This window comes from Nerophis lumbriciformis, linkage group LG02 (assembly GCF_033978685.3).
Source record: "Nerophis lumbriciformis linkage group LG02, RoL_Nlum_v2.1, whole genome shotgun sequence".
In the NCBI taxonomy this organism is placed as follows: domain Eukaryota; kingdom Metazoa; phylum Chordata; class Actinopteri; order Syngnathiformes; family Syngnathidae; genus Nerophis; species Nerophis lumbriciformis.
In genome coordinates, this window is record NC_084549.2 from 30,804,482 (window position 1) to 30,831,406 (window position 26,925).

Sequence of the window (26,925 nt, forward strand, 5' to 3'; positions counted from 1 at the left end):
GGTCATCCAACTCTTGCATTGTCATTAAATCAGATAGTGAGTGGCAGTGAAGCCTTTGTTTAACCTCTAACATTCACAATGATTTATAAATGCATTGACTCATCGCTTTAACTTTTAATTTACAAAATGGTGACAGACACCACTTATTTGTGACAAAATGCTAAATATTAAAGGAGTCAAGCTGACTTGAGTCCATGACAATTATCAGAGCGTCGCACAGCTCATTTCTTTATCAAGGATGCTCAGATTGATTTTCTCCACTCACTGTGCAAGTTGTGCTTTGGAGCAAAGCGTGGTGGTGTTTGCACAGGGAGCGATAACCCAGCAGCTCTACTTTATTTATCATCAAGCTGTGCTTTATGGGAGAGATTTCATAAATATTCTAACAGAAAGATACTCTTCTGATTTTTTTTATAGCTTGAATGCAAGTTGACAACCTGCTTATTGCATTTACTGTACTACTACAGTAGTGATGTGCGATACCACTGATTTTCTTTTCTATCCGATACGAGTAAAATTCAGGCTGGTATTAGCAATAACAATCCGATACTTTTGTGCAAATATATCTAATGTGTCTGCTAACATTTTTAAAGTTGTGTATTTCAAATAACATAACCCGTAGCATAAATAATACAATAGAGTTTATTTTAAAACTCTGAAGTATATTGAGAAAGTGGGGTGGATAAAAATGTAGCAAAGCTAATACAACAGAAAAAACAGAGGACAAAATCATGCAAAGTACACAAACATGCGGTTTCAAACCATTAGCAGTTGGTTGGGAGCATAAAATAAATGGAAATAACATAACATAAAAAAGAAAATAAGTAAAATAATAAAACCATTTTTACTATGAGAATAAAAAGAAAAACAATCAGTAAAAATGTAGGAAAAAAAGCTGAGAAAAGGCTGAGTGTTTTTAACTAATAATAATATACTAAGTGACCTATAACACAACATGTTCTCTTCAAATTAATATCTGTTTATAGCATTATTTCAAAAAAATATAATATCAAAATGACTTTCCGTATGCGGCCGTATACAACCCTGATCTAAAATATTAGAAGCTCTCAAAATAAAAATAAAATATAATTAAAATATAAAAAAAGTTTAGTTAGTTAATAGAAAAATTCAATTAATACTAACTTATGAATTAATTTGAAAAATTACAACAACCATAATAAACACTTAAATGTGTAACTGAACAAAAATATTGTTGTACAGTCAGAATTTATGACACACTTGGTCATGCAGTTACACAATATTATTATTATTATTACAAAACAGTAATAATAATGTAAAAAAAAATAGCAAAAAATGGTAATGAGAAAAAGCTGAAATGTTCTATAATTAATATCAATGTACTTAGTCACCTATAATACAAAGTTAACAACAATATCTGTTTTAAACATTTTTTTCAATAAACAAATAATATGGGTCTCACATACTTTGACTTTTCAGTATGCGGCCCTCAGTGGAAAAAGCTGAACCAAAGTATCAAAAGTATCGATATTTTGATCTTTAATGCCGGTGTTAATATTTCGGTATCGATACGCACATCACTAAGCAAAGTCTACAAATGTGGCTACATGTCCACGAAAGAGATCTCGTCACAGCTGAGTTGACCAAAAATCAACCCAGCAAGTGTTTCCTTGTTTCGCCTTTGAAAAAAAAGGTGAGGAAGAAAGTCGGAAGAAAAGATGGAATATGCAAGTCAAAGTTTAAATGTGGCTGGGGAGAGGAAAGTCTGGGCTTCCCTGCTTAGGCTGCTGCCCCCGCGACCCGACCTCAAATAAGCGGAAGAAGATGGATGGATGGATTAATGGTCTACTTATTTTTACACTCTTAAGTATTTGATTGAGACACTGAATTTTTTTTAAATTCCCTCTCGAGGAATGTACGTCCAAACGTTACGTTGACAAACTTGTCTGGCGTATCATTCCACGGAATCAAGCGCCCAAACAAAGAATCCCACATTGGACACTCGGTCTCTTTTTGTTGTTGTTCAGTACAACTGCAAAATAATCCACCAAGGAGTGAAAAAAAAAAGTTGCTACTTCTGTACATGTTGAATGTTGGGAGACAGCAGCAAGACAATCACTTCATTCTGAGAATATCAAATGTAGTCCCTGCTTCACTACCAAAGTATAGCTGACATCACAGACATCTGCATAATACGAGCAATTTGATCTCCCACCTCTTCAAGAATCATAAGGAGATTCACGATGAATACAAGCGGAAGATGGATGTGAGCCCAGTTTATAATTCCCTGTTATACAGTATGCCAGGCAGCCTTGCACTAAATGAGGACTATGTTATTGTTTACTTTATTACTCTAGTATACTCTGGACTGAAGCTGTGTGCCTTCATTGTTTTTGTAGCTGTTGTTTTGAGGCATGTTTAAAAAAAAAAAAAATAATGCACATTGTGAAAGTCAAAGTAGAGTATTTCCCATAGTTGTAGTGGGTATCAGGATTATCTCAGGGAGAGCATGTCCCAAATTCCAAGCTGCTGTTTTGAGGCATGTTAAAAAAAAAAAAAAGCACTTTGACTTCAATAATAAATATGGAAGTGCCATGTTGGCACTTTTTTTCATAACTTGAGTTGAAGTTGTTCTCTTATTTTGGAAAACCTTGTTACTTTGCTTAATGCATCCAGCGGGGCATCACAACAAAATCAGGCATAATAATGTGTTAATTCCACAACTGTATATATCGGTATCGGTTGATATCGGAATTGGTCATTAAGAGTTGGACAATCGGATATCGGCAACAAAGCCATTATCGGACATCTCTAGTTTACATTAAGTATTTTTATTCCGGTGAGGCTTTTAATCCAATTAGATGTGTTCCACCCGAATGCAGCTGAGATAGACTCCAGCACCCCCCGCGACCCTGAAAGGGACAAGCGGTAGAAAATGGATGGATAGCTGTGTCCATGTGCACATAGCTACTGTCACATAATTCCAAATATTACAACTTCCAATGGCGACTGAATTTCGTGAGCATGACGTGGATTCACTGGTTTGAGTGACAGAACATGTCGCCTCAACTGATGAACAAGAAGAATAGTCGCTCAGGAGGCAGCTGTTAGTTTTGCTAATGTCCTCCAAAACAAGATGAGAACACTGGAGCTGTGTTGATGTATAGACATAAAAAGCCTGGTTAATATTCATGTCACTGCACCCACAGCAACATGTGCTCATGCATATCTTTACCAGCCCGTACTTGTGTACAAAACCCTTCTGCCAGCCTCCTGGCGTCCCATTTGGGATAAGCAGGAATAATGAAGTATTGGCTTCTTTCAACCTTCTCTTTTCGTGCGTCATAGTGTTTCAGAGTTGGGAAAGATTGCATTGCTATATTGTACAGCGTGTCGTGGGCAGGCCCGTAAGCTCATTCGTGATCCTCTTATGACAGTCACTCACTCACTCGGCTACTTACGCCGCTCTATCGCGGCACATCTAGCATACGCCTGCAGTAGGAGTGGAGTGGGCTTATGAAACAACATGATTCACTTTAGATAAGCAGTGCATCGACAAGGACTGACGGCAAATCATTTATGGAATATCTCAAACTGTGGGGGCTCCATCTGGTGGTACGCCAAACAATCACTCCATTAAAGCACAGTGTTTTATTTTTCCTATATTCAAACTGTGTGTAATCTGACAAAGCCAACCATATTCAATATACCTGTTCAATAGAACAGCTGCCTCGTTTTTAATGAATATTTAGGCCTACTACGCTACTGCATTTCAATGTGGGTCATTAAGGTGGTACTTGTAGAGCCAAGTTTTTTCAGAGGCGGTACTTGGGGGAAAGAAAGTTTGAGAACCACTGGACTATTTCATCTGCAAGTGCTGCAGACAGCATGGAGAGGATCCTCTGAGTGAGACTGAAAGTGTAACGCTTGTGTGTCTAATATTACCTTCTCATTCCTGCGAGTCATAAACAGTCAAAAATGCTGCTTTTGCTTGCCGGGTGTCATGAATAAATTATTTCCTCCTCCTCCTTCTCCCTGAGAGCACCACACATGGATGGACGGATGGGGGTGGGGTGGGGATGATTGACAGCAGTGCGGAACATTCTGCATGCAGAGTACAAAAAAAAGTTGTTAAGAGGAGGATGCAAATGCAGGCCGCTCAACAGACTGTAAACTCCTCTTTCTAAGAGCTGAATAAACCTTTTTTTGACACGCTGCCTCAAATAATTAGCATGTAAAGGACTGCTAACAGAGAAGACCTTAAATCAAAAGCTTTTGCAGTCGACGTCATGCATGATGTCACACATGAATGAATTACAGAAAATACAACAAGTAAGCAATCTTCTGTTCAAAGCAGTCCAAATACTTTTGGTAAACATTGGGCATATTGACAGCAGAGTGCTAAGTAGTTTTTACATTTTAGCCTGGTTGCTTTTTTACACTTGTTTTTCCATTCATGGAGGACAGGAAGAAGTCAAATATTTGTTGTCAAAGACACCAAGGAACTAGACAAATTGAAGATGACATCATCTCAACCACCAAGAAATACAATGCACAACTCTGCTGCAGCTGAATGAAAAATAACAACTTGACAGTAGTAACCATTATGACAATACTAAGTAATACATAACATTCTGTGACCATCACTAATCACCGGTATCATATATCATAAATCATTATGTACAGTTAATATTTTCACAACAGTACGTATATTAATGTGTAATCTTTTTTTTTTTTCCACACAGGAAGTGACCTTAAATTCTTATCAGGAAAAGACATGGAGAAAGAGTAAGATTAGGCTTTGTTTCTTCCTTCTGTGAATGTGTTATTTTGTTCAGTTCAGTTTCAGTTTATTTCGAACATGTATACGACACAATGTAATGCATCACACATTTCCAGTTGTTTCATTACAGCACGTCCGAAAAGGAGTACGAAGAAGCTGAGCTTATTTAATCCTACCCCTTTTCATACCATAGCAATCTTATCCCATTTCGTTGTTCTCTGTAACATAACAGTGAATAAATAAACAATATACCAAGGTAAACAAATATTAAATACATAAATAATCTTGCAAATGTAACCACATGGTGTTCTTTACTTGTCTGAAACAAACAAAAGGCATAACGGTCCAAAAAATAGCCATTTTATGCTTGGTATGCTATACTTTGTTTTGGACATGCTACAAGTTACATAAAGATCATCCTGTGGTTACATTTACACAATACAACAAGTCTGAAAAGGAATAGGAAGAAGCAGAGTTTACTTGATTGCAACTCTTCTTCTCCAATACTGATAATTGATACCGTTCCTAGCTTCTATATGTTGACACTTACAATACCCAGTTCACTTACATTGTCGTTTGAATTTTGTTTTTTTTAAGAGTTTAAAAATTATCCCTCTGTAATTAAACAGAAATGAATAAAGTTTGTTATCCTTAGCCAATAGTGTTTGTATAATTAAAGGAAAATATTAAAAAGGATACAATAAGGATAAGAAATAAGATTAATTGTAAGAGTTTTTAAAATATTAATTACCAATACATAATAAGTCAATTTAATAATAATACATTTAATTTACAAGCACCTTTTAAAAAAAAACAAGGACACTTTCCAATATACAGATAAAATAATTATAAGATAATAATAAAACACAACAAAGGATGAAATCAATATGTTACAAATAAGTAGGAGTGAAGTTGTGGATGGCCTTGAAGGTATAGAGAAGAATTTTGTAATCAATTATTTGCCTGACCGGGAGCGAGTAAAGTTTGTGCAGGATGGGCGTGAAGTGATGAAATGAGGGGATTTTGCAGAGTTATGGACTAGGTGGAGCTTGTGGAGGGACATCTAGGGGAGGCCAAAAAGAAGGGAGTTGCAATAATCGATGCGAGGTGACCAGACTGAACAAGGATGGAGGCAGCATGGACAGTAAGAGAGGGGCGCAGCCAGTTAATATTACGGAGCTGGAAGTAAGCAGAGCAAGTGATGTTATTGATGTGAGGTCGGAATGACAGTGTGCTGTCCAAAATGACACTGGGGAGTTGTCAATGCTTGAGAAGAAATGGTTGACTTTGGAAAGTGAGGATTTTGTACTATTAAAATTATCTCCGGTTTTGTCACAGTTTCATTTAAGGAAGTTTGAGGTGAACCAGGATTTTATTTCAAATACGCAGTAGGTGAGGGAGGCAGGTGGAAGTGTGGCAATAGGCTTGGTGGAGAGGTGCAGCTGGGTGTCATCAGTGTAGCAGTTAAAGTGAATGTTACATTTTCGGAAGATATGGCCAAGGGGGAAATGGTGAATGATAAAAGGGGCTCAAGACAGATCTCTGGGTAACACCGGTTATGACTGCGGAATGATCAGACTTAAAGGATTTGAGCTATATAAACTGAGTCCGGACTGTGAGGTAAGAGTGAAAACAGTCCTGGGGGGTGTTGATGATGCCAATGGATGAGAGTGTATTTAGTATTAGTGTATTGGATGGTGTCCAAGGCTGCACTCAAGTCCAGGAGGACGAGGATTGAGAGAGGTCCAGAATCAGCTGCAGTGAAGAGGTCCTCCGGGAGTTTTAATAGGGCAGTTTGTGTACTGTGACAGAGGTGAAAACCAAACAGGAAAGGTTCGTAGAGGGAGTTTTGAGTTGAAAGGTCAATTGGAAATAAGACAGAGGTCATTGTAGTTGTTGGGACCTAAACAAGGTTTCTTCAAAGTTGGAGAAACAGCTGCAATTTTTTTTAAAGTGACGGAAAAATAAATACATAGATACGAATGTCAACATTTTGACAGAAATGCAATTTGTGAATAAATTGTGGTTAAGCAGTGAAAAGAAAGGTAATGTGTTGGGGGAAAAATAATAAGCAAATAAAACATTTCAAAACAATGATTTCGTTTAAAAAAAACAACTTTACCTAAATCCAATTTTTTTTAATTGCCTGCACAGCTTTAGTTTTAGAATGGTGGACGTTTGACACTAGAACAGATTATTTCTTTAATTTGATCATGGAAAAGTAATTTCCCCCATTGTGGGATAAATAAAAGTATATCCTATCCTATTTATGCAAATAGGCTTTACTTTTTTCTGTAGGTCAAACAGTATAGAGATGCATTGGAAAACACAAAACAAAAACTAGGTAACATATTTGGTTTATAATAAAATGAGTTGGCTGATTATTAAACAATATACTCAAACCATGAAATAATGTTAGCACAACAATTTTCAAATAATAACAATCCCGATTTCTGCAGCAATTAAAACGAGCAAGCTCAAAGTATAAGATAAAGATGGATGAATGATTAAAATAATTTGCCAAAATGTTAACAATGCTGTAGTTAAAAGTGATTAATTTGAATGGAATTAATATGCAAAGCACATTTTACAGTTGAAATGTGAAGCTAGCGAGCAGATATAAAAGATAGACAGCGGTAAATCCCTGAAAATAAAGGAATTATGACTATGCTAATTAGAATTATTAATTAAATAAAGAGTCATTTCGGAAAGGTGGTTAACAGTTGGAATTCACAAGCATGCATGTGGGCCCAAATTATTAGGGATTGTCTAATATGCATTTTTTTTCTGTCTTGTTGCATTGTGATGAATTATTTTAGTTTGTCATACAAATGTCTCAATCATTCTGCTTCACGGGCAGTTGAGGCTCACAATAATTGATCTGTGAGTACAACAAGATTGCTGCAAAACGTTCCTCTTTGACACATTATCTCACACACTTTAACTCTCGTCTGTACCAGAGCCTCTCTTGCCCTGTATATATGAGTCAATTCATGGCACAGTAAATAACACTGAATGGAAGAATATCTTTCATAAGATGGAAGGTGAGATCGGGGCCAAATCCGATATATGAAGAGACACATTAGTATTCTTAAAAGGGACACAAAGTAAGGACACTGTTGGTAATTTCAACCTTTTACATCAGCAAACAACCCCCCACCCTAACCACCTAGACATTTCGACAAGTTAAATAATGTTGTCTACTTAAGAAGCAGTCAAGTACAAATGAGAGATTTAATCTGCGTGCTATTTCCTTGTTTTGCCCCTCACTTCACCAAGAACACAAATCAGTGGAAAATAATGACAAGAGAAGGTAGTGGTGGTGTGAAGTGTGTTTTTAAGTAGGAGAGCAGAACGCATGCAGATGTGACTTTGTTTTCTTACAGCTCTCAAAGGAAGGAGGGGGTGTTCTCCAAGGGACCAACCACAGCGCGTGTTTAAAATGTCAGCCTAATTGCTCCGGTGGATTTGTAAAACAAAACACAGAAACCTCATCAAAAATGTGAAGCATAGTCATTCATGATAATTGATAAAAAGGCTGCCGGTGGCTTATCTGATCCAAAAACCTTTTACAGGTTCACCTTTAAATTCAAGTTTCAGGAAAACAACTATCACTCGCCTTGTGAAGGACTTTATATTCCGTTTAGGGTGTTAAAACGGATTTCAGTCGCAGAAAAATGTGTCTGCTGACCGTTACTTCACATGTGTTGAGTCGACATTGGAGTTGGAAATTCATATACCAGCCAACACAATAATCTCAATGCATCTGCCCCTAAAATAAACAAAAATACCTTTTATCTTTTTGAGCTTTCTTTATGACCTGCACCAAGTCTGTGGTGTAAATAGTACAATGATTAGTCCACGTGGGATCTAGGCTGCTATTACAAATACAGTAAGGCCACATTGCTACTTTGCACAATGACACCTTACAGTACAAAGTAGGTGTGCCGAAAAGCTTGTCATATCTCCGCAAATAACGCAGTCAATAACCACGTTTCCACCGAGTGGTACAGTTCAGTTAGCAACCATATGAACTGGATTGATCGAACTGATCATTGTGTTTCCACTATATTGTATCCCCATACCAGCAGACATGGAATTCATTCAACAAAGTAAACATAACACAGGTGTGCTGACATTATCTGTTAAAGGGGAACTGCACTTTTTTTAAGCGTTGCCTATCGTTCACAATCATTATGAAAGACACGACGGATGTTTTTTTAATTTTTTTTATGCATTCTAAATAATAAACAAACCTAAATAAAAGTCCACTTACAGCAACACCAATGGAAGGTCCTGTATTCCGCCTATACAATCCAATAAATAACCATCCAAAAAGCGCCAACAATATTCCATTTACATTTTGTGACTTGAATATTAACCAAGTATTAGTGATATTGTTATTACAAGCACTAACGCAGGCAAACTATTTATAGCGGTGCTGTGATAACAAGCTTGTGTACAATTTCGACATGACCGACTGGCGAGGTGTTTCCTCGCTTCCTTGCTCCCTGGAAGTTTATTATTGATTATAAATCATGCCTCTCACCTGCAAAGTAGATGTCCGAGGATGTAACCAGACAAGTTGGTAAACTTTAACAGCCATTTAGGACCCGACATGGCGAGAACGACACAAAGCACCCCATTTCTTCGCGAGGATTGTGAGTTATTCTTCATTTAAATGGGAATATATGAACATCCTACCTGTCCGCATCTTAGCAGACCTTGCACAGTAAATTATGTTTTATTATGCTTGTTGGCTCTCATGAAGTCTGCAGAAAGTAATAATCAGTGATGGGGAAAAAAAAAAAAAGCAAACGTGATGCGTTCTTTGAAATGAATGTGCCGCGTATGCTTAAAATGGTCAAAATACATAAATATTAAATGTTATTATAAATGTGCCTGATACTACATTACATATATACTTACATCATGTATATACAACCTTAATGGAGGTGTTTGGATGTTTTAAAGGGCATTATAACCATAATTAAGCGGCTCCCATAAGCTCTATTGTAAATGGACTTTTGATCGCATTTATTTCATATTTAGAATGCATTAAAAAAAATAACATCAATCATCGTGTCTCTCATAATGATTGTGATCGATGGGCAAAATTCCAAAAAAGTGAAGTTCCCTTTTAATATAAAACAGATTTAAATATTTACCGTTAGCTACAGTATTTTAAATTAACAACAAAACATTTTTATTTGATTTTGCATTTGCAACCTTAAAAATGTCACCAAATTCTGGTCAAAAAATTATTTAAAAAAATATTTTTGACAATTTTTTTCCTGAAAAGAGAGGCAGTTTTTCCCACAGAAAATATGTCTCATTGTCTCAAGGTGTTACATGTTTAAAATACATGATAACAAATCATAATATTAGTTTTTTTTACAGCTTCTACATTCTTTACAACTTGCAGTAAGTTAGCAGAAGTTAATATAGTTAATATTTGATTTAATATTTAATATATATAATATATAAGTTGTCACTAGAGCAGTCAAAAGGTGTGAATCATGTAGAAACACCTTCTACACCACTCCCCACTTCAGAGAGAGCTGGAGGCACCCCCACAACAAACGTAAGCACGTTTAACAGGCTTGACTCTGACTCCGATCCCTTCAGTTCTATCCATCATCCTTGTCTTTTCATTAGTGGTAAGTATCTAAACATTGTATAATGTTTACTTTAATAAATGTTAAACTTAGAGTGTGCATTTAGCTTGTTGGCGTCTGCCGCTTGATAACTAGATTAGGCTTCAGAGAATGAATCAAATCTTTTAATTTCAACCTTTTTTAATGCAAATGTTGATCAAAGATTAGAGGAGAACATCAACTTTAAGCCAGTAGGGTGGTTTGGAGGATTAAGAGCGAGCAGTTTGTCCAGAAAAAAACTGGTTATGGGCGTATCAATTACGCACACATTTTCTTGGTTTTTGCAGACGGCCTACCATTCTTTGAGATTTACAGTATTGACTTTTTTTGACAGTCAAAGGACCACAGTGTATGTGGCTCCTCCCTCTACAAACTATCACTGCAACTGACCCCAACAACAAGGTACACAAAGTGTAACCAAGCAGGTCAGATATGTTGGAACTCTTTACAATGGCACACTAAAAGGAACACTAAACCAAACTGGACAAATTGGTGGAAATGAGGTTAATGAGAAATTTCGAGAGCAGGAAAAGGAGCAAACAAACTAAGTTTATATCAGTAAAGTACCAGAAAACCAAAAATGACTAATTAAAACGAATATAACTGATCATTGTATAAAGTACATTCGTAAAAAAATTCAAAACATTATGGTACAGCTTAAAACGTACTATTCTAACTAATTGCGAGGTCTTAAAGGGGACCTATGATGATTTTCCTCCTTTCTGACTAGTTAATGTTGTTACAATGTTGGATACTGATGGTAAACAATGCCAAAGCATTAAATCATAAAGTTCATACACAGGGTCTCTGCAGGTTTTAACAAGCCAAATTGAAGACTTTTTTAAGACCATACTGAATACAATTTAAGACCCATTTGATATCGATAAAGGCAAAAATGAACAAAAGACGAAGGAAAATTGGAGGCCCGGAATTACTTGCAAAGTGTATGAATTTATTCACAGCTCTTTCACATTGCAATACAAAACGCTTAACCTAACTAAAAACACCAGAAACCTCTCCGTTGTGAACCAATATTTGTTTGGAAGTCCATCCATCCATCAATTTTCTACCGCTTGTCCCATTCGGGGTCTCGGGGGTGCTGGAAACTATCATAGCTGCATTCAGGCGGAAGGCGGGGTACACCCTGGACAAGTCGCCATCTCATCACAGGGCCAACACAGAGAGACAGACAACATTCACACTCACATTCACACACTAGGGACCATTTAGTGTTGCCAATCAACCTATCCCCAGGTGCATGTCTTTGGAGGTGGGAGGAAGTCGGATTACCCGGAGAGAACTCACGCAGTCACGGGGAGAACATGCAAACTCCACACAGAAAGATCCCGAGCGCAGGATCGAACCCAGGACCTTCGTATTGTGAGGCAAACGCACTAACCCCTCTTCCACGGTAAGTAAGAATAAAAAAATTGCCAAACTATATTGGTAAATTCTACAGCCATTGTGTGTGTGTGTGTGTGTGTGTGTGTGTGTGTGTGTGTGTGTGTGTGTGTGTGTGTGTGTGTGTGTGTGTGTGTGTGTGTGTGCCTGTGTGTGCATGCACACAAGAACTATCTGAGCTCTTGTCCCGTGGCTGCAATCTCCTCCACAATATTCTTGAGCTCTGCTAATTTTTCCTTGTAGCTCCTCCTCAGAGCATTTGTCTTTGTGATGAGCTGGGCCATCTGAGTGCCCGCCTTGCCCCCGCCTCTTCTGCAAGCCTGTCTCTGGCCAGACTTTCAGAAATCTCTTGGACAGTTTTCCTTTTCTTTTTTAGTTCTTCCAGGTGATCCTCTAAAGCCTTTCTCTTCTTTCCCTGTTCATCAGACTCCTTCTTCCTTCCCTGTTCATCAGACTCTTTCTTCCTTCTGTCTTGATCAAGGTCGACACGGTACTTGGACCTGGCTGATGCCGCAGAAGTCAAGAGCTCTTTCGTGATGAGAATCCTGGTCACCCTGCCATGTTGAGTGACATAATCACACACAAGCCTGTGCGCAATAACAGTGTCCTCCTGCATGTTACACGTTTCAACTTGCTTGTTTACAGAAATACCTCTTTCCACAGTGGAATGTCCAAGGAACAAAATGAGCAGCTTCTGCCAAAATGTCCAAAGTTCCGGATAGGGCCTTTGAAGGAAACCGCACAAGAAGGTGTCTCGCCTAGCCATGGGTTGGAATGAGGGGAACTCTTCACTTCTGGTCTCAAGGGACAGGAAGGCCTCAAATTGTTGGATAATGATATCAGATGATTCAGGCTCTCGTCGAACATCAGCACGAACAGGCCCTTAACTTTGGAGACGAGGTCTCTCTTGATGTAATCGGCTAATCCAAATTGTGCTATGAACGCCGTCTTGTCTTTTCCACACTTAAATGTTTTTGCTATCTCTGAATCCGGGAACATAATCTGGAACAGCTCATCAATGTTCTCTGTTGGTGTAGACCCTAACGCTGTCCGGAGGTCGACTGGAGTTGCAGCAGACTGGGTCGCACTGGACCTCGATGCCCTGGCTCTCGATGTGGAGTAATAGTGGTTGATTGACGGCGTTTTCTGCTGGCATTTTATGACCGTCTTGTGCTTTTCCGATTTGCAATGGGATTTCAATGCCTTGATGCCCAATGTTCCAAGTTTTAAAGTTTTCTTGCACAAAGTGCAGTGTGCTTCATATGCGTTTCCCTCCATCGGCTTCAACCATGCACTGAACTGTTCGTCCTGAAGCCACAAATCATTAAACTCCTACTTACCTATGCATGCAAGTACTGTAATTCTGTTCTGTTTAAAGCTTTCTTCGCTGCTATGCTAACACAGCTGCGCGAGCACATCAGTAGCTGGTGGTGTTCGATAAATTCTGACCAAACAGCACAGTTAGTTCCGATATGTGGTTACATTATAGCGTCCTCAAAAATCAAAACATTTCAAAGCGAGACTGAAGTTTATGTATGTTTTAAATAAAAGTAACGTCAATAGATCTTTAAGACCTTTCAAAATCGTATTTAAGACCTTTAATGAGATGTTAGGAGAATTTTAGACATTTTAAGGCCTTAAATTCAAATTATTGGATTTAAGACTTTTTTTTAGACTTTTTAAGACCCCACGGATACCCTGATACATTTGGGCCTGAGCTTGCACGCAGTTTTGGATGCCTCTCAACACTGTGTTTTGTCTTTTTTTAAATTGGGCACAGTGATGTCACAGTGTGGTGGAAGTACTAAGGTGAGCAATTCTAGGACCGGGACATGCTCCCTGCCAGGGCCCTCCTCTCTGCTCTGTTCTCGTGCCGAGATTGTTGGTAGCTGCTGGAAGCCTCCAGCGTTTGTCCACGACATTTTACACGGGACTCTTTTGTCAACATGGACAAGTAAATACAAAGTTGGATTAACTGCTAAATTACGTTGAAAAAAATGGCACCATTGCGACATTACTACTTGGTGTGAGGGCACACAAGAGAGAAGGTAAGATAAAGTATTATTTTAATTTAATCGTGGCATGCGCACAATAAAACCGACATGCGACATGCAGTGACATAAATGCTGGTAAATGCAGCTTATTTTATGCAGCATTGTGCACCACACATGGTATGCCTATTTTTGTGAATCTATATATACTGTTTATTAAGTTTATTATCGACCGTAACAAAAAAGAATAGCGGTGATGTTTGTCTTCGAGATATATATTTAAAAGTAAACATAGAAATGATAAATAATTTTGGAGAGGGTGGGGCGTGAAGGGTTTCATTTGCAACCAGTGTGCAACAACCATTTACAGACAGATTCAGAAAACAGGTTCGAATGTCACAGTGGAGCAAAATGGACACCAAAGCATATCTAATACATATTTTGTAGACCACAAAAAAGTGTGTTAAATGTAGATAAAATCATTATAGGTCCCCTTTAAACAACAAAATCGGTGAGAATGTCAACTTGAGGTACAAAAAAAAGAATCACAGAAGCCATGAAGTCAAAAGCGTGTTTTTACGCAGTGCTGCATGTTGGGTGTAATCCAGACCTTAGCCTCCCCAAGGACACCCACAGGGGTCCCCACACGCCCTCCTCCTGTCCCACAGGACACGCAGCTCCTCTGCTGTGTGTTGTGGTGATGACAGCATGTCCAGGAAGCATTCTTTTTCACACAGCCAACTGGGGTCCTTGCCAGGAAAGAAGGTTGTGTTAACAAAGTCCTGCTCCAACTTTTTACTATGCTCACTGAATTTACTGCAAACAAGCCTCCATGTTGTAGAGCTCAAACAACACAATGACAGGCAGCGGTGGCACCAGACCATGTTGTGTTCATGTTTTCATTGCAGTTAGTTTGCTTGGTAGCTGAATTACTCAAAGCACATTTCCATGAAATGTTGTTTCTGGGCTGTTTGGAGCACATCAAGGAATATTTTCTAATCATCTGGTGTGTAATGCAAAAACTCAATGCCAAACTTATGATGATTCTGTGGCAATCGATAAAAGACTGTCAAAAGCGGGACTGTCAAAGAGGAATTGCACCTTTTTTTTAAAAATGTATTTTGCCTGACATTCACAATCCTTATGTAAAACAAGAACACATGTTATTTTTTAAATCATTCTAACTTGTCAATTAACGCTAACAAAGTAAGCTAACAACTGTGCTAACAAGAGTCATGATTAGAGATGTCCGATAATATCGGCCTGCTGATATTATCGGCCGATAAATGCTTTAAAATGTAATATCGGAAATTGTGGGTATTGGTTTCAAAAAGTAAAATTAATTACTTTTTAAAACGCTGTTGTACGGAGCGGTACATTTCCGGTAAAACATGGATATAAACCCAGTCAGCAGCCCCTTCCCTCTCCCCTCTCCTCTCTTCCCTCTCCCACACACAACACAGGAGTTGACGACTGCAGCATGAGAGGTTTACTGGCGACGCTTGTTGACCTCATCAAACCGCCGCGAGCGGAGCATAACAACAACAAGAGTGTGTTGTTGCCGGTGCTGTAGCAGTGGCTTACAAGCGAGCTCGCTCGATGACTAACTAACGACACCATGTCTATAGTTTGGGATTATTTTAAAGTGTGTCTGACGGATAAAAAACAGGCAATTTGCAATGACTGCAAAAAGTTGGTTATGCGAGGAGGAACCAAGACGTCTTCCTTTAATACGAGCAATTTGATCTCCCACCTCTTCAAGAATCATAAGGAGATACACGATGAATACAAGCGGAAGATGAAAAAAGTAGCACCACACAGTTGTCGCTTAAAGACTTCGCCTAGAAAAAACAAAAATACAACAAAAACCACCCCGGGGCGAAAGCCCACGTTGTGGTCAGGGACAACGTACGCAGTATGTCAAAAGCTACGGTGGTGTTTGGTACGGCGCACACTTTGCAGCTTGCAGTGAACGAGCTGCCCTGTCTCAACGCAGCATTTCAGAAGCTCTGGCTGACTGCTAGGCCACTTCAAGCAATCACCACTAGCTTGCAGCACATTTTTGTTACTCATACAAATACGTTAGAGCAGGGCAGATATAGCCCAGTTTATAATTTCCTGTTATACAGTATGCCAGGCAGTCTTGCACTAAAGGAGGACTATGTTATTGTTTACTTTATTACTCTAGTATACTCTGGACTGAAGCTGTGTGCCTTCATTGTTTTTGTAGCTGTTGTTTTGAGGCATGTTTAAAAAAATTAAGAATAATGCACTCTTAGACTTAGACTTTGTGAAAGTCGAAGTATAGTATTTCCCATAGTTGTAGTGGGTATTAGGATTATCTCAGGGAGCGCATGTCCCAAATTCCAAGCTGCTGTTTTGAGGCATGTTAAAAAAAATTATGCACTTTGTGACTTCAATAATAAATATGGCAGTGCCATGTTGGCACTTTTTTCCATAATTTGAGTTGAAGTTGTTCTCTTATTTTGGAAAACCTTGTTACATTGTTTAATGCATCCAGCAGGGCATCACAAAAAAATTAGGCATAATAATGTTTTAATTCCACGACCGTCCGTATATATCGGTATCGGTTGATATCGGAATCGGTAATTAAGAGTTGGACAATATCGGAATATCAGATATCGGCAAAAAAGCCATTATCGGACATTTCTAGTCATGATGTCAGTGCGTCTATTGCACCTGTAAAACCCACTAAAAAAACATCCAAAAACTGTCAACAATTTCCATTTACATTTTGTGACCTGAATAATAACCAAATATTGGCGATATTGTTATTATAGGCGCTAACAATACTATGTCCCAGTGAGAGCGGACATTGTATACAGTAAGTGCTTGTTTTATTATAAATGATAAATGATAAATGGGTTGTACTTGTATAGCGCTTTTCTACCTTCAAGGTACTCAAAGCGCTTTGACACTACTTCCACATTTACCCATTCACACACACATTCACACACTGATGGAGGGAGCTGCCATGCAAGGCGCTAACCAGCACCCATCAGGAGCAAGGGTGAAGTGTCTTGCTCAGGACACAACGGACATGACGAGGTTGGTACTAGGTGGGGATTGAACCAGGGACCCTCGGGTCGCGCACGGCCATTCTTCCACTGCGCCACGCCGTCCCTTACTTATGTTTGTTGTCTCTTGTGTTGTTGTCTGCCGTGATTTGTAGTCAGTAAAGGAAAAAGCAAACGTTGTGTTGAGTCTATGAAAATACATTATTACATGTATATTTTCAGCATGTACTGTACATACAACTTTGGAGGTTTTGGGATGCTTTTTTAGGCGAAATATTGGCAAAATAGAGAACCCCCGTTGGCACTGTTGCTGGCTAACTTTTGCTAACGTTTTAGAGTGCATAAAAAAGAAAAACACGTGTTCTTGTCTTACATAGGGATTGTGAATGATTGGCAACATTTCAAACAAAGAGCAGTTTCCAGTGTCATGTTTACTTTCATGTTAAGCGTAGAGTATGTAACTGTTTAAGCACTTAATTCTTTGATTCATGCCTTGCCAATAACACGTTTCCTAATTTGTGAGCCTTTGACATGAGCGATGTTAAAAGACAACAGCGGAACCAATGTAGTAGGACTCGATGGGACTCAACGCACCGCTTAATGGTAACTGCTAAGGTTCCCGACATTGCTATGCAAGGCTGAGTGGAGACGAACTTTGTTGATGCACTTCATCTTTGAAATCAATAACAGTGCTGACGACGCAGTTAATGTCGGCGGTTCTCGAGGCTGCGACTGTCAATTTGACCAGGTTTTTGCAGAACAACACACGCCTTTGGTTTCAGCACATTGAAGCCCAGTTCTAACTTAGCGGAACTACTGTACAGCATTGGGTAAAACAAGTTTGAAGGTTACTATATGGATGTTACTTAATTTTTCCAGGATTCTGATAATGTTAAAATACCTATTTAGAGGGTCGTAAACAGGTTTTTGATGCTCGAACTATGAAAATATTTGCTTGATTAATAATAATAATAATCTTACTTTTACTACAGTCAGGCCTTCAACAAACTGGCCACAATAAACGAGAGGCGGCTGTAGTCCTTTAAAGTCTGAGCATTATCATGAAGATGGCACAGCTCATTGTGTTTACCGTTACGATATGTGACATGTTCACATTATTTCTTGCTAGCTCGGTATACTACTTGCCATAGAACGCCAGATTGCTTCGTTTTGTTTTGTCTGATTCCTGTTGTTTTCTCAGTGCCTTATTTATTTTGCTTTGCACGGCTCCCTTTCTTCGTATCTCACTGCTTGGAGTTGATTAACTACCACCAGGGTTAAAGTCTCAGCAGAATCCTGTTATTTAAATATATTCTTTAATGTTATTCTACTAGGATAGATGCCGTGCGGCTATTTTTCCCGTTTTTGCTAATTCTATGATAAAAACTCAGTAGTTATTCAACTGACACCAATTTAAGGAAATGGCCCATGTTTATCACAATTTTGGCAATCTTTACGAAACCCTTTACTGGTTTATAAGTTAAAGGTCATCTAGGAACTTACAGTACCTGATACTTCTGTGGTCCAACAGCTGCCATCCATATGCCCATGCTTACATCTTCTCCCTGTGATGACACGTTTGTTAACTCACCTTTAATGTGGCAATTGGCGTTTAACAGGCTACCTACCTGGTAGGCCTTTAGACTCTCTGCGTTACTGGCAAGCCACTGAACCAGGTCATGTGACACCACATAGCCAGAGCCACATGCGAAGGCCGGGTAGGCGGGACTGGCGTACTCCAGCTCCTGCCACTTCCCAATGCGATCCACTGCCCAGCTCTGCCTGAAACTGGGTCAGGAGGGCGTGTGTTAATGAGCACAATGTCACCACATCTCATGGTCAGGTGACCTTTTATGCATTGGTTCTAAACACAGCAACAATGCAAAACACTCAGGGCCGTCAGTCTGTACTTACTTTCCCCACCAAAAATGGCTGCGCTTGAGACCCTTTTGGTCAATCTTCATTAATACTGAATCCATGTCAATGTAACAATCGTCGTCAGTCTTCAAGAGCAGATTAAAGTCAGCATTGCCCACAGACCTGTCATAAGGAGAATTGTAATTGTAACTACACTGCATTGGGATGTTATTACAAAGAATGGAGCTTAAAATACAACAGAAACAACACAAACATTAATTTAGAGTCCAAAATGTTACTAGCAACACCAACCTTTTCCAAATAAGATGGTGTAGAGGGAAAAAGACAAGAAAATATGTTATAGTCTTACAGTACACTTTAAATGACAAGTACTTTGGGAGCACCTGCTGCAATCAACTTTGCTGGCACAACTGTGCCCTAATGAAAATTTGATAGTAGAGAATGTATAGGGAACTTTTAGTCAGAAAATGGCTGTCGACATCCCAAATGTCTTACTTAGTTTTTTCTTTTGAAAGAATACGTTCTGCCAACCCTGGAAGCTGAGAAATAATCTAAACGGTTAACAGTTTCTTTTTAAACGCAACCAAATGGAAGATCTGGGAAGGCATGCTATAGAGATAAAATCTGATTGCAACCACAGAACTAAAGAAGGCAAGCAACAAATGTGACAAAGGTACAATATGGCTAAGTCATAACATCAACCATATTGAAAAATGAATAATGTTCAGACAATAATATTGGATCTCTTATTCAAAAAATTATGATGACGGCTGTCTTGACTCTGGAACAAATCATTTCTATTTTTAATTGTAAAATTGTTCTTAAAATTACAGATGTACCTTAGTTTTCGTATGATTAAATTTTCAACAGAAATGTCATATACCATTGTAGTTTTCATTTGGATAAAATGTGTGCGTAACAAGCTACAGTACTTTAGTCATTTTTCCCACGAATCATCCCACAGAATTAAGTGCCCAAACAATGAATTCCAAGTGTTGCTGACTTAGTCTCTGGGCTTTTTTTTAGTATGACTGCAAAATAAATCACCATGGGGGTCAAAGAAAGTAGCAAATGGCAGAACTTTGATAAAAGTTACAAAGTTCAAGAAAGAGTACAATGGTGGCATCTGCATTGCTCTCCTGTCCTTTTGTGCCTCGCCGCTCATCGCCAACAAGATTCCCCAATAAAAGTAAAAGTGACGTTAGATTTTAATTTTCTGTTTCATTCATCATTTATAATGTCGCATTGTTTTCTGCAACTATAATTATATTGTATAAAATGTGTTTTCTGTTGATATTTTTGGGCATTTGTAACAAATTAATTGGATTAACATAATTTAAAATGTATCTTAGTTTTTGCACAATTCGGTCTTCGTCTGACCTTTCAAAACAGAGAACTAACAGAGGTACTGTACCACAGTAGATGAAAATTAGAGCCAAAACATGACAGCATATTATAGCAATCCTGGTACTATAATAGAAAAAACAGGGGCTGTGAGGAGCACAGCAATGACATCAAAACAGTCTAATGGGGTGCTAAGTCTGTATTTTGTATTAAATACAATGAAATCATTGCTACATACAGTAGTTGCTCATATAGTACATGACCTTCTTGCAGAACATATAATACATTTTGGAAACAGGTAATCTTCAGGCTGACCAAATTAAAAGCTCACAAATTCCTTACAGGCAGCATATTTTGATCTTTGATTGATTAGGCCCAAATATGTGAAGGTTCAGCATATGTCTGGATACTTGATGACAGTCACACTGATTGCATGTGTGTTCTGACAGGAGGACATTTGTTAAGCAGTGACACATTTTTATTCTGGATCGCTGATTTCCTCAGAGAGTCGACCAATTTAGAGACGAAAAGCCGAATCATTAGCACTTGGCGTACCATTTATAGAACTGAAGCAGTTTGGAAGGCACGTTCCTGTAGGTGTCCACCACGTCCACAAACACCATGTCGTTGTGCCTCAGGCTCTCCTGCTGCAAGGCAGCATCCTCCTGCCTCAGCACCGAGGCATGGCGCTCCATCCTGGCTGGACGACCCCGCAGGAGCTCTGACAGATTGTCCCCGTCTGACACATTAGGTGGGGAGGGGTTTGGGTTGCACAGTACAAAAAAAGTATCAGAGGCAATAAAAAAACACTAATTCTAACTAGATGATGGCACTAGAGGGAGACTGAATGAATATCTGCTAGATGAAAAACATATAACAGTGTTATTAGTCCTGCTGCAGGGTATTATGCTGCAAATATGATATAGTTTTCCCAAAAGTACATGGAACTTGCTTTCAGGTGAACAAAAACATAACACACAAGCACGAAATCTATAATACAGCAATCAATAATACAGCACCACAAGATGAGAGTTGGCTAGTCCTCAGGCAAAGAAAGCAAAACCATTACAAGGTTTTGAAATGTTTACGCTGAGAAACATCTCAGAATTGGCACCAACCGTAAATGGTGAAGGTGAAACCTCCAGCCAAACCAGGAAATCCAAGAGCGCTTCTGTGGGGCAGTATGCCTTCTGCAATCTGTGGATGAAATCCATTGTTATAAAGTTCTTACACATGTGACTTATCTTCAGCACATGGGAGCACATACGGAGGAGAACTTAAGGACGCCTCCTCCATCATTGAGTTGCACACAAGATGAGTTGACTGTCAGTCCGTCCAAGTCCGAACTCTCCCACACCAGTGTGCCCTCAAAACCCTAAAAGACAAACAGACCTTTTTGTTTCATTACTTCTGTCTTGCAAAAAACTTGTTACATTGCCGACATACCTTGGGCAAGATGAACTGCTCCACTGGTTTGTACCATATTCCGCTCATGAGGGTCCCTGTGTTGATGGCGCTGAAGCGAGCGGTTACCACAGCCTCCTTCAAAAAGATTTTATTTTGGACACCCGCATATTGTCATAAGAACAACAAAAGTAGCTGCTACCTCCTGATCCAGTTGGAGGAGCTTCACTGTCACGTTGCTCTGAAGCTCAGGCTGAGTGCATCGGGGAAACACCCCCAACCTGGTGATCACCACCGGGTGGAGAACCTTAAAATCCAGCGCAACAGTAGAAACATCAGATGAGACGAGGATGGCGGGGTCGGACACCATCACCATTTCTTTTTCCGCGTCCTGCCCTATTACTGAGTAGAGGACAGAGAAAATGTACGTGACCGTTACTGCAATGCCTTCAGGCTGAGTTCTCTATTATTGGCAATGTAAAAAGGAAAATGTCCAAGAGGGTAGTTAATGCTTAATTATAGAGTGTGACTGATTTGCTTTCAGTCCATTAAAACCTGAAGGCTAATATTGGCAAGCGGGCTAAGGTTTGTTTATCCAAATAAACACAGCTTACATTGATTTAAGTGGAGATAAGCCATTTTTGTAAATATGATGGATTCTCTTCTGCGTGACACACAAGACATAAGATTGATCGGGCAATTTTATTTCTGTGGAAAGGCAAATCAACTGTCAAGGACATAACATAAAAGTACAAGCATTAAGTGTCGTATGCAAACATAAAAACCAGCAGAAGAGAGTTGTACACCTTATAAAAACACCTAAATGTTAACAGGGCAGTCTTGTGTAAAAACCATCAAAAGCAAACACAGGGGGTGTTTGCTGTGCACTGTAGTTGAATATGATCAATAGTGCAGCATGAATCGATGACCTTTCATCGACAACACTGTCTTACTGGAATCATCTAATTTGCCCCACCCTTACGAGCACAAAACCTCCATACTTCAGGGTAAACTCTGCCACAATTTTTTTCGTCAAGTGAAGACGGCGATAATTTAAATTCAGGTGTTACTGTTGCTCTTCATGCAATAAAGTAGTAGGAAAATAAAATAGAGACAATAAAATAAGCAATATAATAAACTAAGCAATACACTAAACAGAAAGTATCAAGTATGACTATTATGATAATATATGTACAAGATAAACAATATTTACATGATAAATTTAAGATACTGCACAGTTATTGACCGGTTTGCCAACAGATTGCAGTTATGGGTGATGAGTTGTGCAGAAGGGAAGAAGGAAAGCTACACAAGGTTAGAAGACCTTGAAAAAATGTGCTTGAGCGAGATTGTTGCAACCTTCAGTCTTGAAAATAATCATTTGAAACATTCTGTGTGTGTGTCGGTGTGTGTCTGTGTGCGTGTGTGTGCATGTCATAGCCCAGCAATAAAGAGGACCTACGATGATTTTAATCTACATGTGGCACAGTTTGTTGTGGTCTACATCAGTGGTCCCCAACCACTGGTTTGGGGAACGATACCAGTCCGTGACGCATTTGCTACCGGGCCGCACAGAAACAATAATTAATTTATAAACTACCGCATTTCCTCCGACTTAACTTTTGCCTGTCCCACTAAACACACCAATAAGCTTGTTAACAGATATATTATAACTCCTTTGTCATAGTACATGGGACAAAGCACATTAATGGACATATAAAATGTTAGTGTACCAGATTGTAGCCAAAGGCACATTTTTAGTGCTCATTTTGCGTGAAGAAGCACATTAAAATAAAAACAAGGCGCTTCATATAAAATTTTACCCAAAACTAATTCCTGACCACATCATACTCTGTCACCGATTACAATATTAAAATCCGCCTGCGGTAAAAAAAAAAAAAAATTGATATGGTTTTTAAATGTAAGTTTTAATGATGTTAAAATTGTAAAATATATATTACCGTGTATATTATTATACATAAATAATACAATAATTAATCGAGGTAGAACTATCACGTTATATGATCTAACATCTTTGACAATCAGCATTATTTTGTAACAGTCCACTTTTTGTTGTTATTATAGTGCTGGGATACCCATGATTTTAGCCTTCCAAAGCTTCTCTTAGACCACCATTTGTTAACCTTGGTATTTGTCAAATCCTAGTTACGGCTCTGGTCGCACGTTTGCAATGTTGTGCACATGCCCGTGGCGGTCTTTTTTGTTGGACTTTAGTGGCTAATCCAACCTGTACTTACTGGTCCACATTGACAAAACACTCCATGTGAAATTTTGTGGACAAATAAACATGAAAGCGTATGTTTTGTAAAGACATCAGAGCACCTTAGATAGCAAGAAAGGAGAAGGAATAACACTGGGGGCTTCATAAACATGAAAGCATATCTTTTAAAGACATCAGAGCACACTCGATAGCGAGATAGAAGGAATAACACCGGGGGTAGAGGAGTAGGGATGGTTATCTTTCACATTTTAACCAATACTAGTACCAAAATCGGTACTTTAAAAACAATACCGGTGCTGAAACGGTGCCCGAACCTGAACTTAAAAAAGGGAAAACATGCACATTTTTATGGAATTTTCTGACATTGAAGTAGAACAACCTTGTAGTTGAAATTCTATAAATTAATTCATAAATAAGTTATAAAATGTAAAAAATAAAATCTTCAAAGTTTTGCACCAATTAAAAGAACATGCAAATAACTTTTTTGTGTTATAATATTGCGTATATATTATTATATATATAATTCCGGGGGTAATGTGTGTACGTGAATGCAACCTCGCTTGCCGTAACCGTCATTGGTGCATAATGAGGAAGTGCTGAAGTGCTAGCGGTGTTATGAGGGATGCTGTTGGCGTGTTTAAGTCCGCAAAAAAAGAACGTCAGACTGTGTGTGCTTCTGTCAGGACGCTACATTACATAAGCAATATCACAACAAAGCACTTCTTGCAGGTGGCTGCGTCTGTATTCATTTAGCACCAAAATCAAGCACCAATAGCTTCTTCTTTTTTGGTCTGGTTGCACCCTTGCCATTATAGAACCAGATTTTACTACCCATCCCTAAAGAGAAGGGGCCTGGCAGAAAGCATGAACTAGAAATGCCCGCTTCAGAGCGACCGTCAATCTGTGATGTCACAAATGAACCACTGTTAAAAAACACAGCAAAACAGCGTGCAAGCTCACACCTAAATGCATAAACATACAGATTTGATGTTTTGGCACCGTTTAAAACGAGTATCCAACATTGTAACAACATGTATAGTCAGAAAAGAGGAAAATTATTATACGTCCACTTTAAGTAAGAATAGAGTATATGTACTGCAGATCCTAAAAAGCAGTATTTCAGCAATGTTTTTGAACATGACAATGGCACAACGAGTGTTATGTAGTGTTTTGTACAGTCTGTCTCAGAAGACAAATAAACAAGAGCTTTTTGGCAATCACTGTTAAAAGATCAGGCCTGTGGGAATGACCTAAAAGGGACCTTTATGACTGTTACTGAGAAGACAATTTACTGTTATCAAGACTAACAGCAAAAGTCACAGTGTGATGGAATCCATAAATGGACTCGCAGGGATGTGTCAAAAAAGACTCTTTTTGGACAAAGTAGACTTGAAAATTACTGGAAAAACAAAAGCAAGCAGTAAAAGAGTAACGCGTTTATCTTGTAGTTGTATTGATAGAGCTCAACTGTGTGATATTTATTCCAATTGGTTTTTGATTGATTGATTGATTGAAACTTTTATTAGTAGATTGTACAGTACAGTACATATTCCGTACAATTGACCACTAAATGGTTACACCCGAATAAGTTTTTCAACTTATTAACAATTCATTTCACTTATTATGTGCAGAGGTGGGTAGAGTAGCCAGAAATTGTACTCAAGTAAGAGTACTGTTACTTTAGAGTTTTATTACTCAAGTAAAAGTAAGGAATAGTCACCCAAATATTTACTTGAGTAAAAGTAAAAAGTATGTTGTGAAAAAACTACTCAAGTACTGAGTAACTGATGAGTAACCTGTTCATTTAATGATGACGGCAACAAATAATGCACAAAAACATAAAAATAGCAATGAACAAATTCAGAGTCAGGAATATCTCTTAAGCAACTAAAACAATAATATATTAAATAATAATACATTAAAGTAAAAAAAATTCAGGCAAATAGAGCCACAATAACAACAGCACCATAGGCTCAGTAGGCAGCGATTACAAAGGAAAATAACAAATTCGCCTTTACGCAAAGCATAAACTGATAGGTGTGGGCTGCACCTGAGAACACACTGTGCACTTCTGATTGGTGTTTGTATGCATGTGTGTGTGTGTGTGTGTGTGTGTGTGTGTGTCTGTCTATGAGGCTGCAGTGCGTTAATAAATGTCCCCACACGATGTACATTTGATTCATAGTGATTCATAGCAGGGAAGCGAACATCAGCCTACGGTGACAGCCAAAATATCTACTAACGTTACTTACCGCGATGTGCTTCCTCAAATTTGACGTTGAGTTCATGTAAGCTGAAATGTCCACTTGTTTGGGGAGACACATATGACAGCGCATTACATAACTGTTTTTTTGGTTGTCTGAAGCATGAACATCGATTTTATGTGAGGCCAGGGGTGTTTGCGTTTGTTGTTGTCTCTGCCATTGTTATTGTTTGCCGCTGAAACTTTATGTGCAGTTACTCATGTGACCACCTGGCTCTGTTTGATTGGTGAAACGGAGTCAAATGTCACCAGTGACTGCATTTGATTGGTGAAACGGTAGGGCTGCGAATCTTTGGGTGTCCCACGATTCGATTCAATATCGATTCTTGGGGTCACGATTCGATTATAAATCGATTTTTTCCGATTCAACGCGATTCTCGATTCAAAAACAATATTTTTCCGATTCAAAACGATTCTCTATTCATTCAATACATAGGATTTCAGCAGGATCTACCCCAGTCTGCTGACATGCAAGCAGAGTAGTAGATTTTTGTAAAAAGCTTTTATAATTGTAAAGGACAATGTTTTATCAACTGATTGCAATAATGTAAATTTGTTTTAACTATTAAATGAACCAAAAATATGACTTATTTTATCTTTGTGCATTCGACCGTGTCCCTCGGGAAGTCCTGTGAAGAGTGCTCAGAGAGTATGGGGTATCGGACTGTCTGATTGTGGCGGTCCGCTCCCTGTATGATCAGTGTCAGAGCTTGGTCCGCATTGCCGGCAGAAAGTCGGTCACGTTTCCAGTGAGGGTTGGACTCCGCCAAGGCTGCCCTTTGTCACTGATTCTGTTCATAACTTTTATGGACAGAATTTCTAGGTGCAGTCAAGGCGTTGAGGGGATCCGGTTTGGTGGCTGCAGGATTAGGTCTCTGCTTTTTGCAGATGATGTGGTCCTGATGGCTTCATCTGGCCAGGATATTCAGCTCTCACTGGATCGGT

The 26,925-nt window shown here is 38.8% G+C and overlaps 1 protein-coding gene across 4 annotated transcripts in view; it reads right to left on the reverse strand.

Moving 5' to 3' along the window:
* Positions 1–26,925, reverse strand: part of b3galnt2 (beta-1,3-N-acetylgalactosaminyltransferase 2) — a 57,549-nt gene that overhangs the window by 5,625 nt on the left and 24,999 nt on the right. Inside the window, exons 4-14 of one of the 4 annotated variants that reach the window (XR_009815278.1) lie at positions 21,678–21,877; positions 21,518–21,613; positions 21,339–21,446; positions 21,190–21,268; positions 20,627–20,810; positions 18,764–18,889; positions 18,478–18,637; positions 18,358–18,414; positions 14,422–14,560; positions 3,925–4,083; positions 937–2,891 (exon numbers count right to left, since the gene is read on the reverse strand). Coding sequence is in view for 2 of the 4 variants with exons in the window: in XM_061960658.2 (XP_061816642.1) it covers positions 14,423–14,560; positions 18,358–18,414; positions 18,478–18,637; positions 18,764–18,889; positions 20,627–20,810; positions 21,190–21,268; positions 21,339–21,446; positions 21,518–21,613; positions 21,678–21,877 (1,148 nt within the window). In the remaining 2 variants the exon portion in view is untranslated. Of the gene's footprint in view, positions 1–936; positions 2,892–2,926; positions 4,084–8,069; positions 14,561–18,357; positions 18,415–18,477; positions 18,638–18,763; positions 18,890–20,626; positions 20,811–21,189; positions 21,269–21,338; positions 21,447–21,517; positions 21,614–21,677; positions 21,878–26,925 lie in introns of those variants that run through there. The other 3 variants (XR_009815274.1, XM_061960658.2, XM_061960672.1) reach the window with 3 other exon arrangements.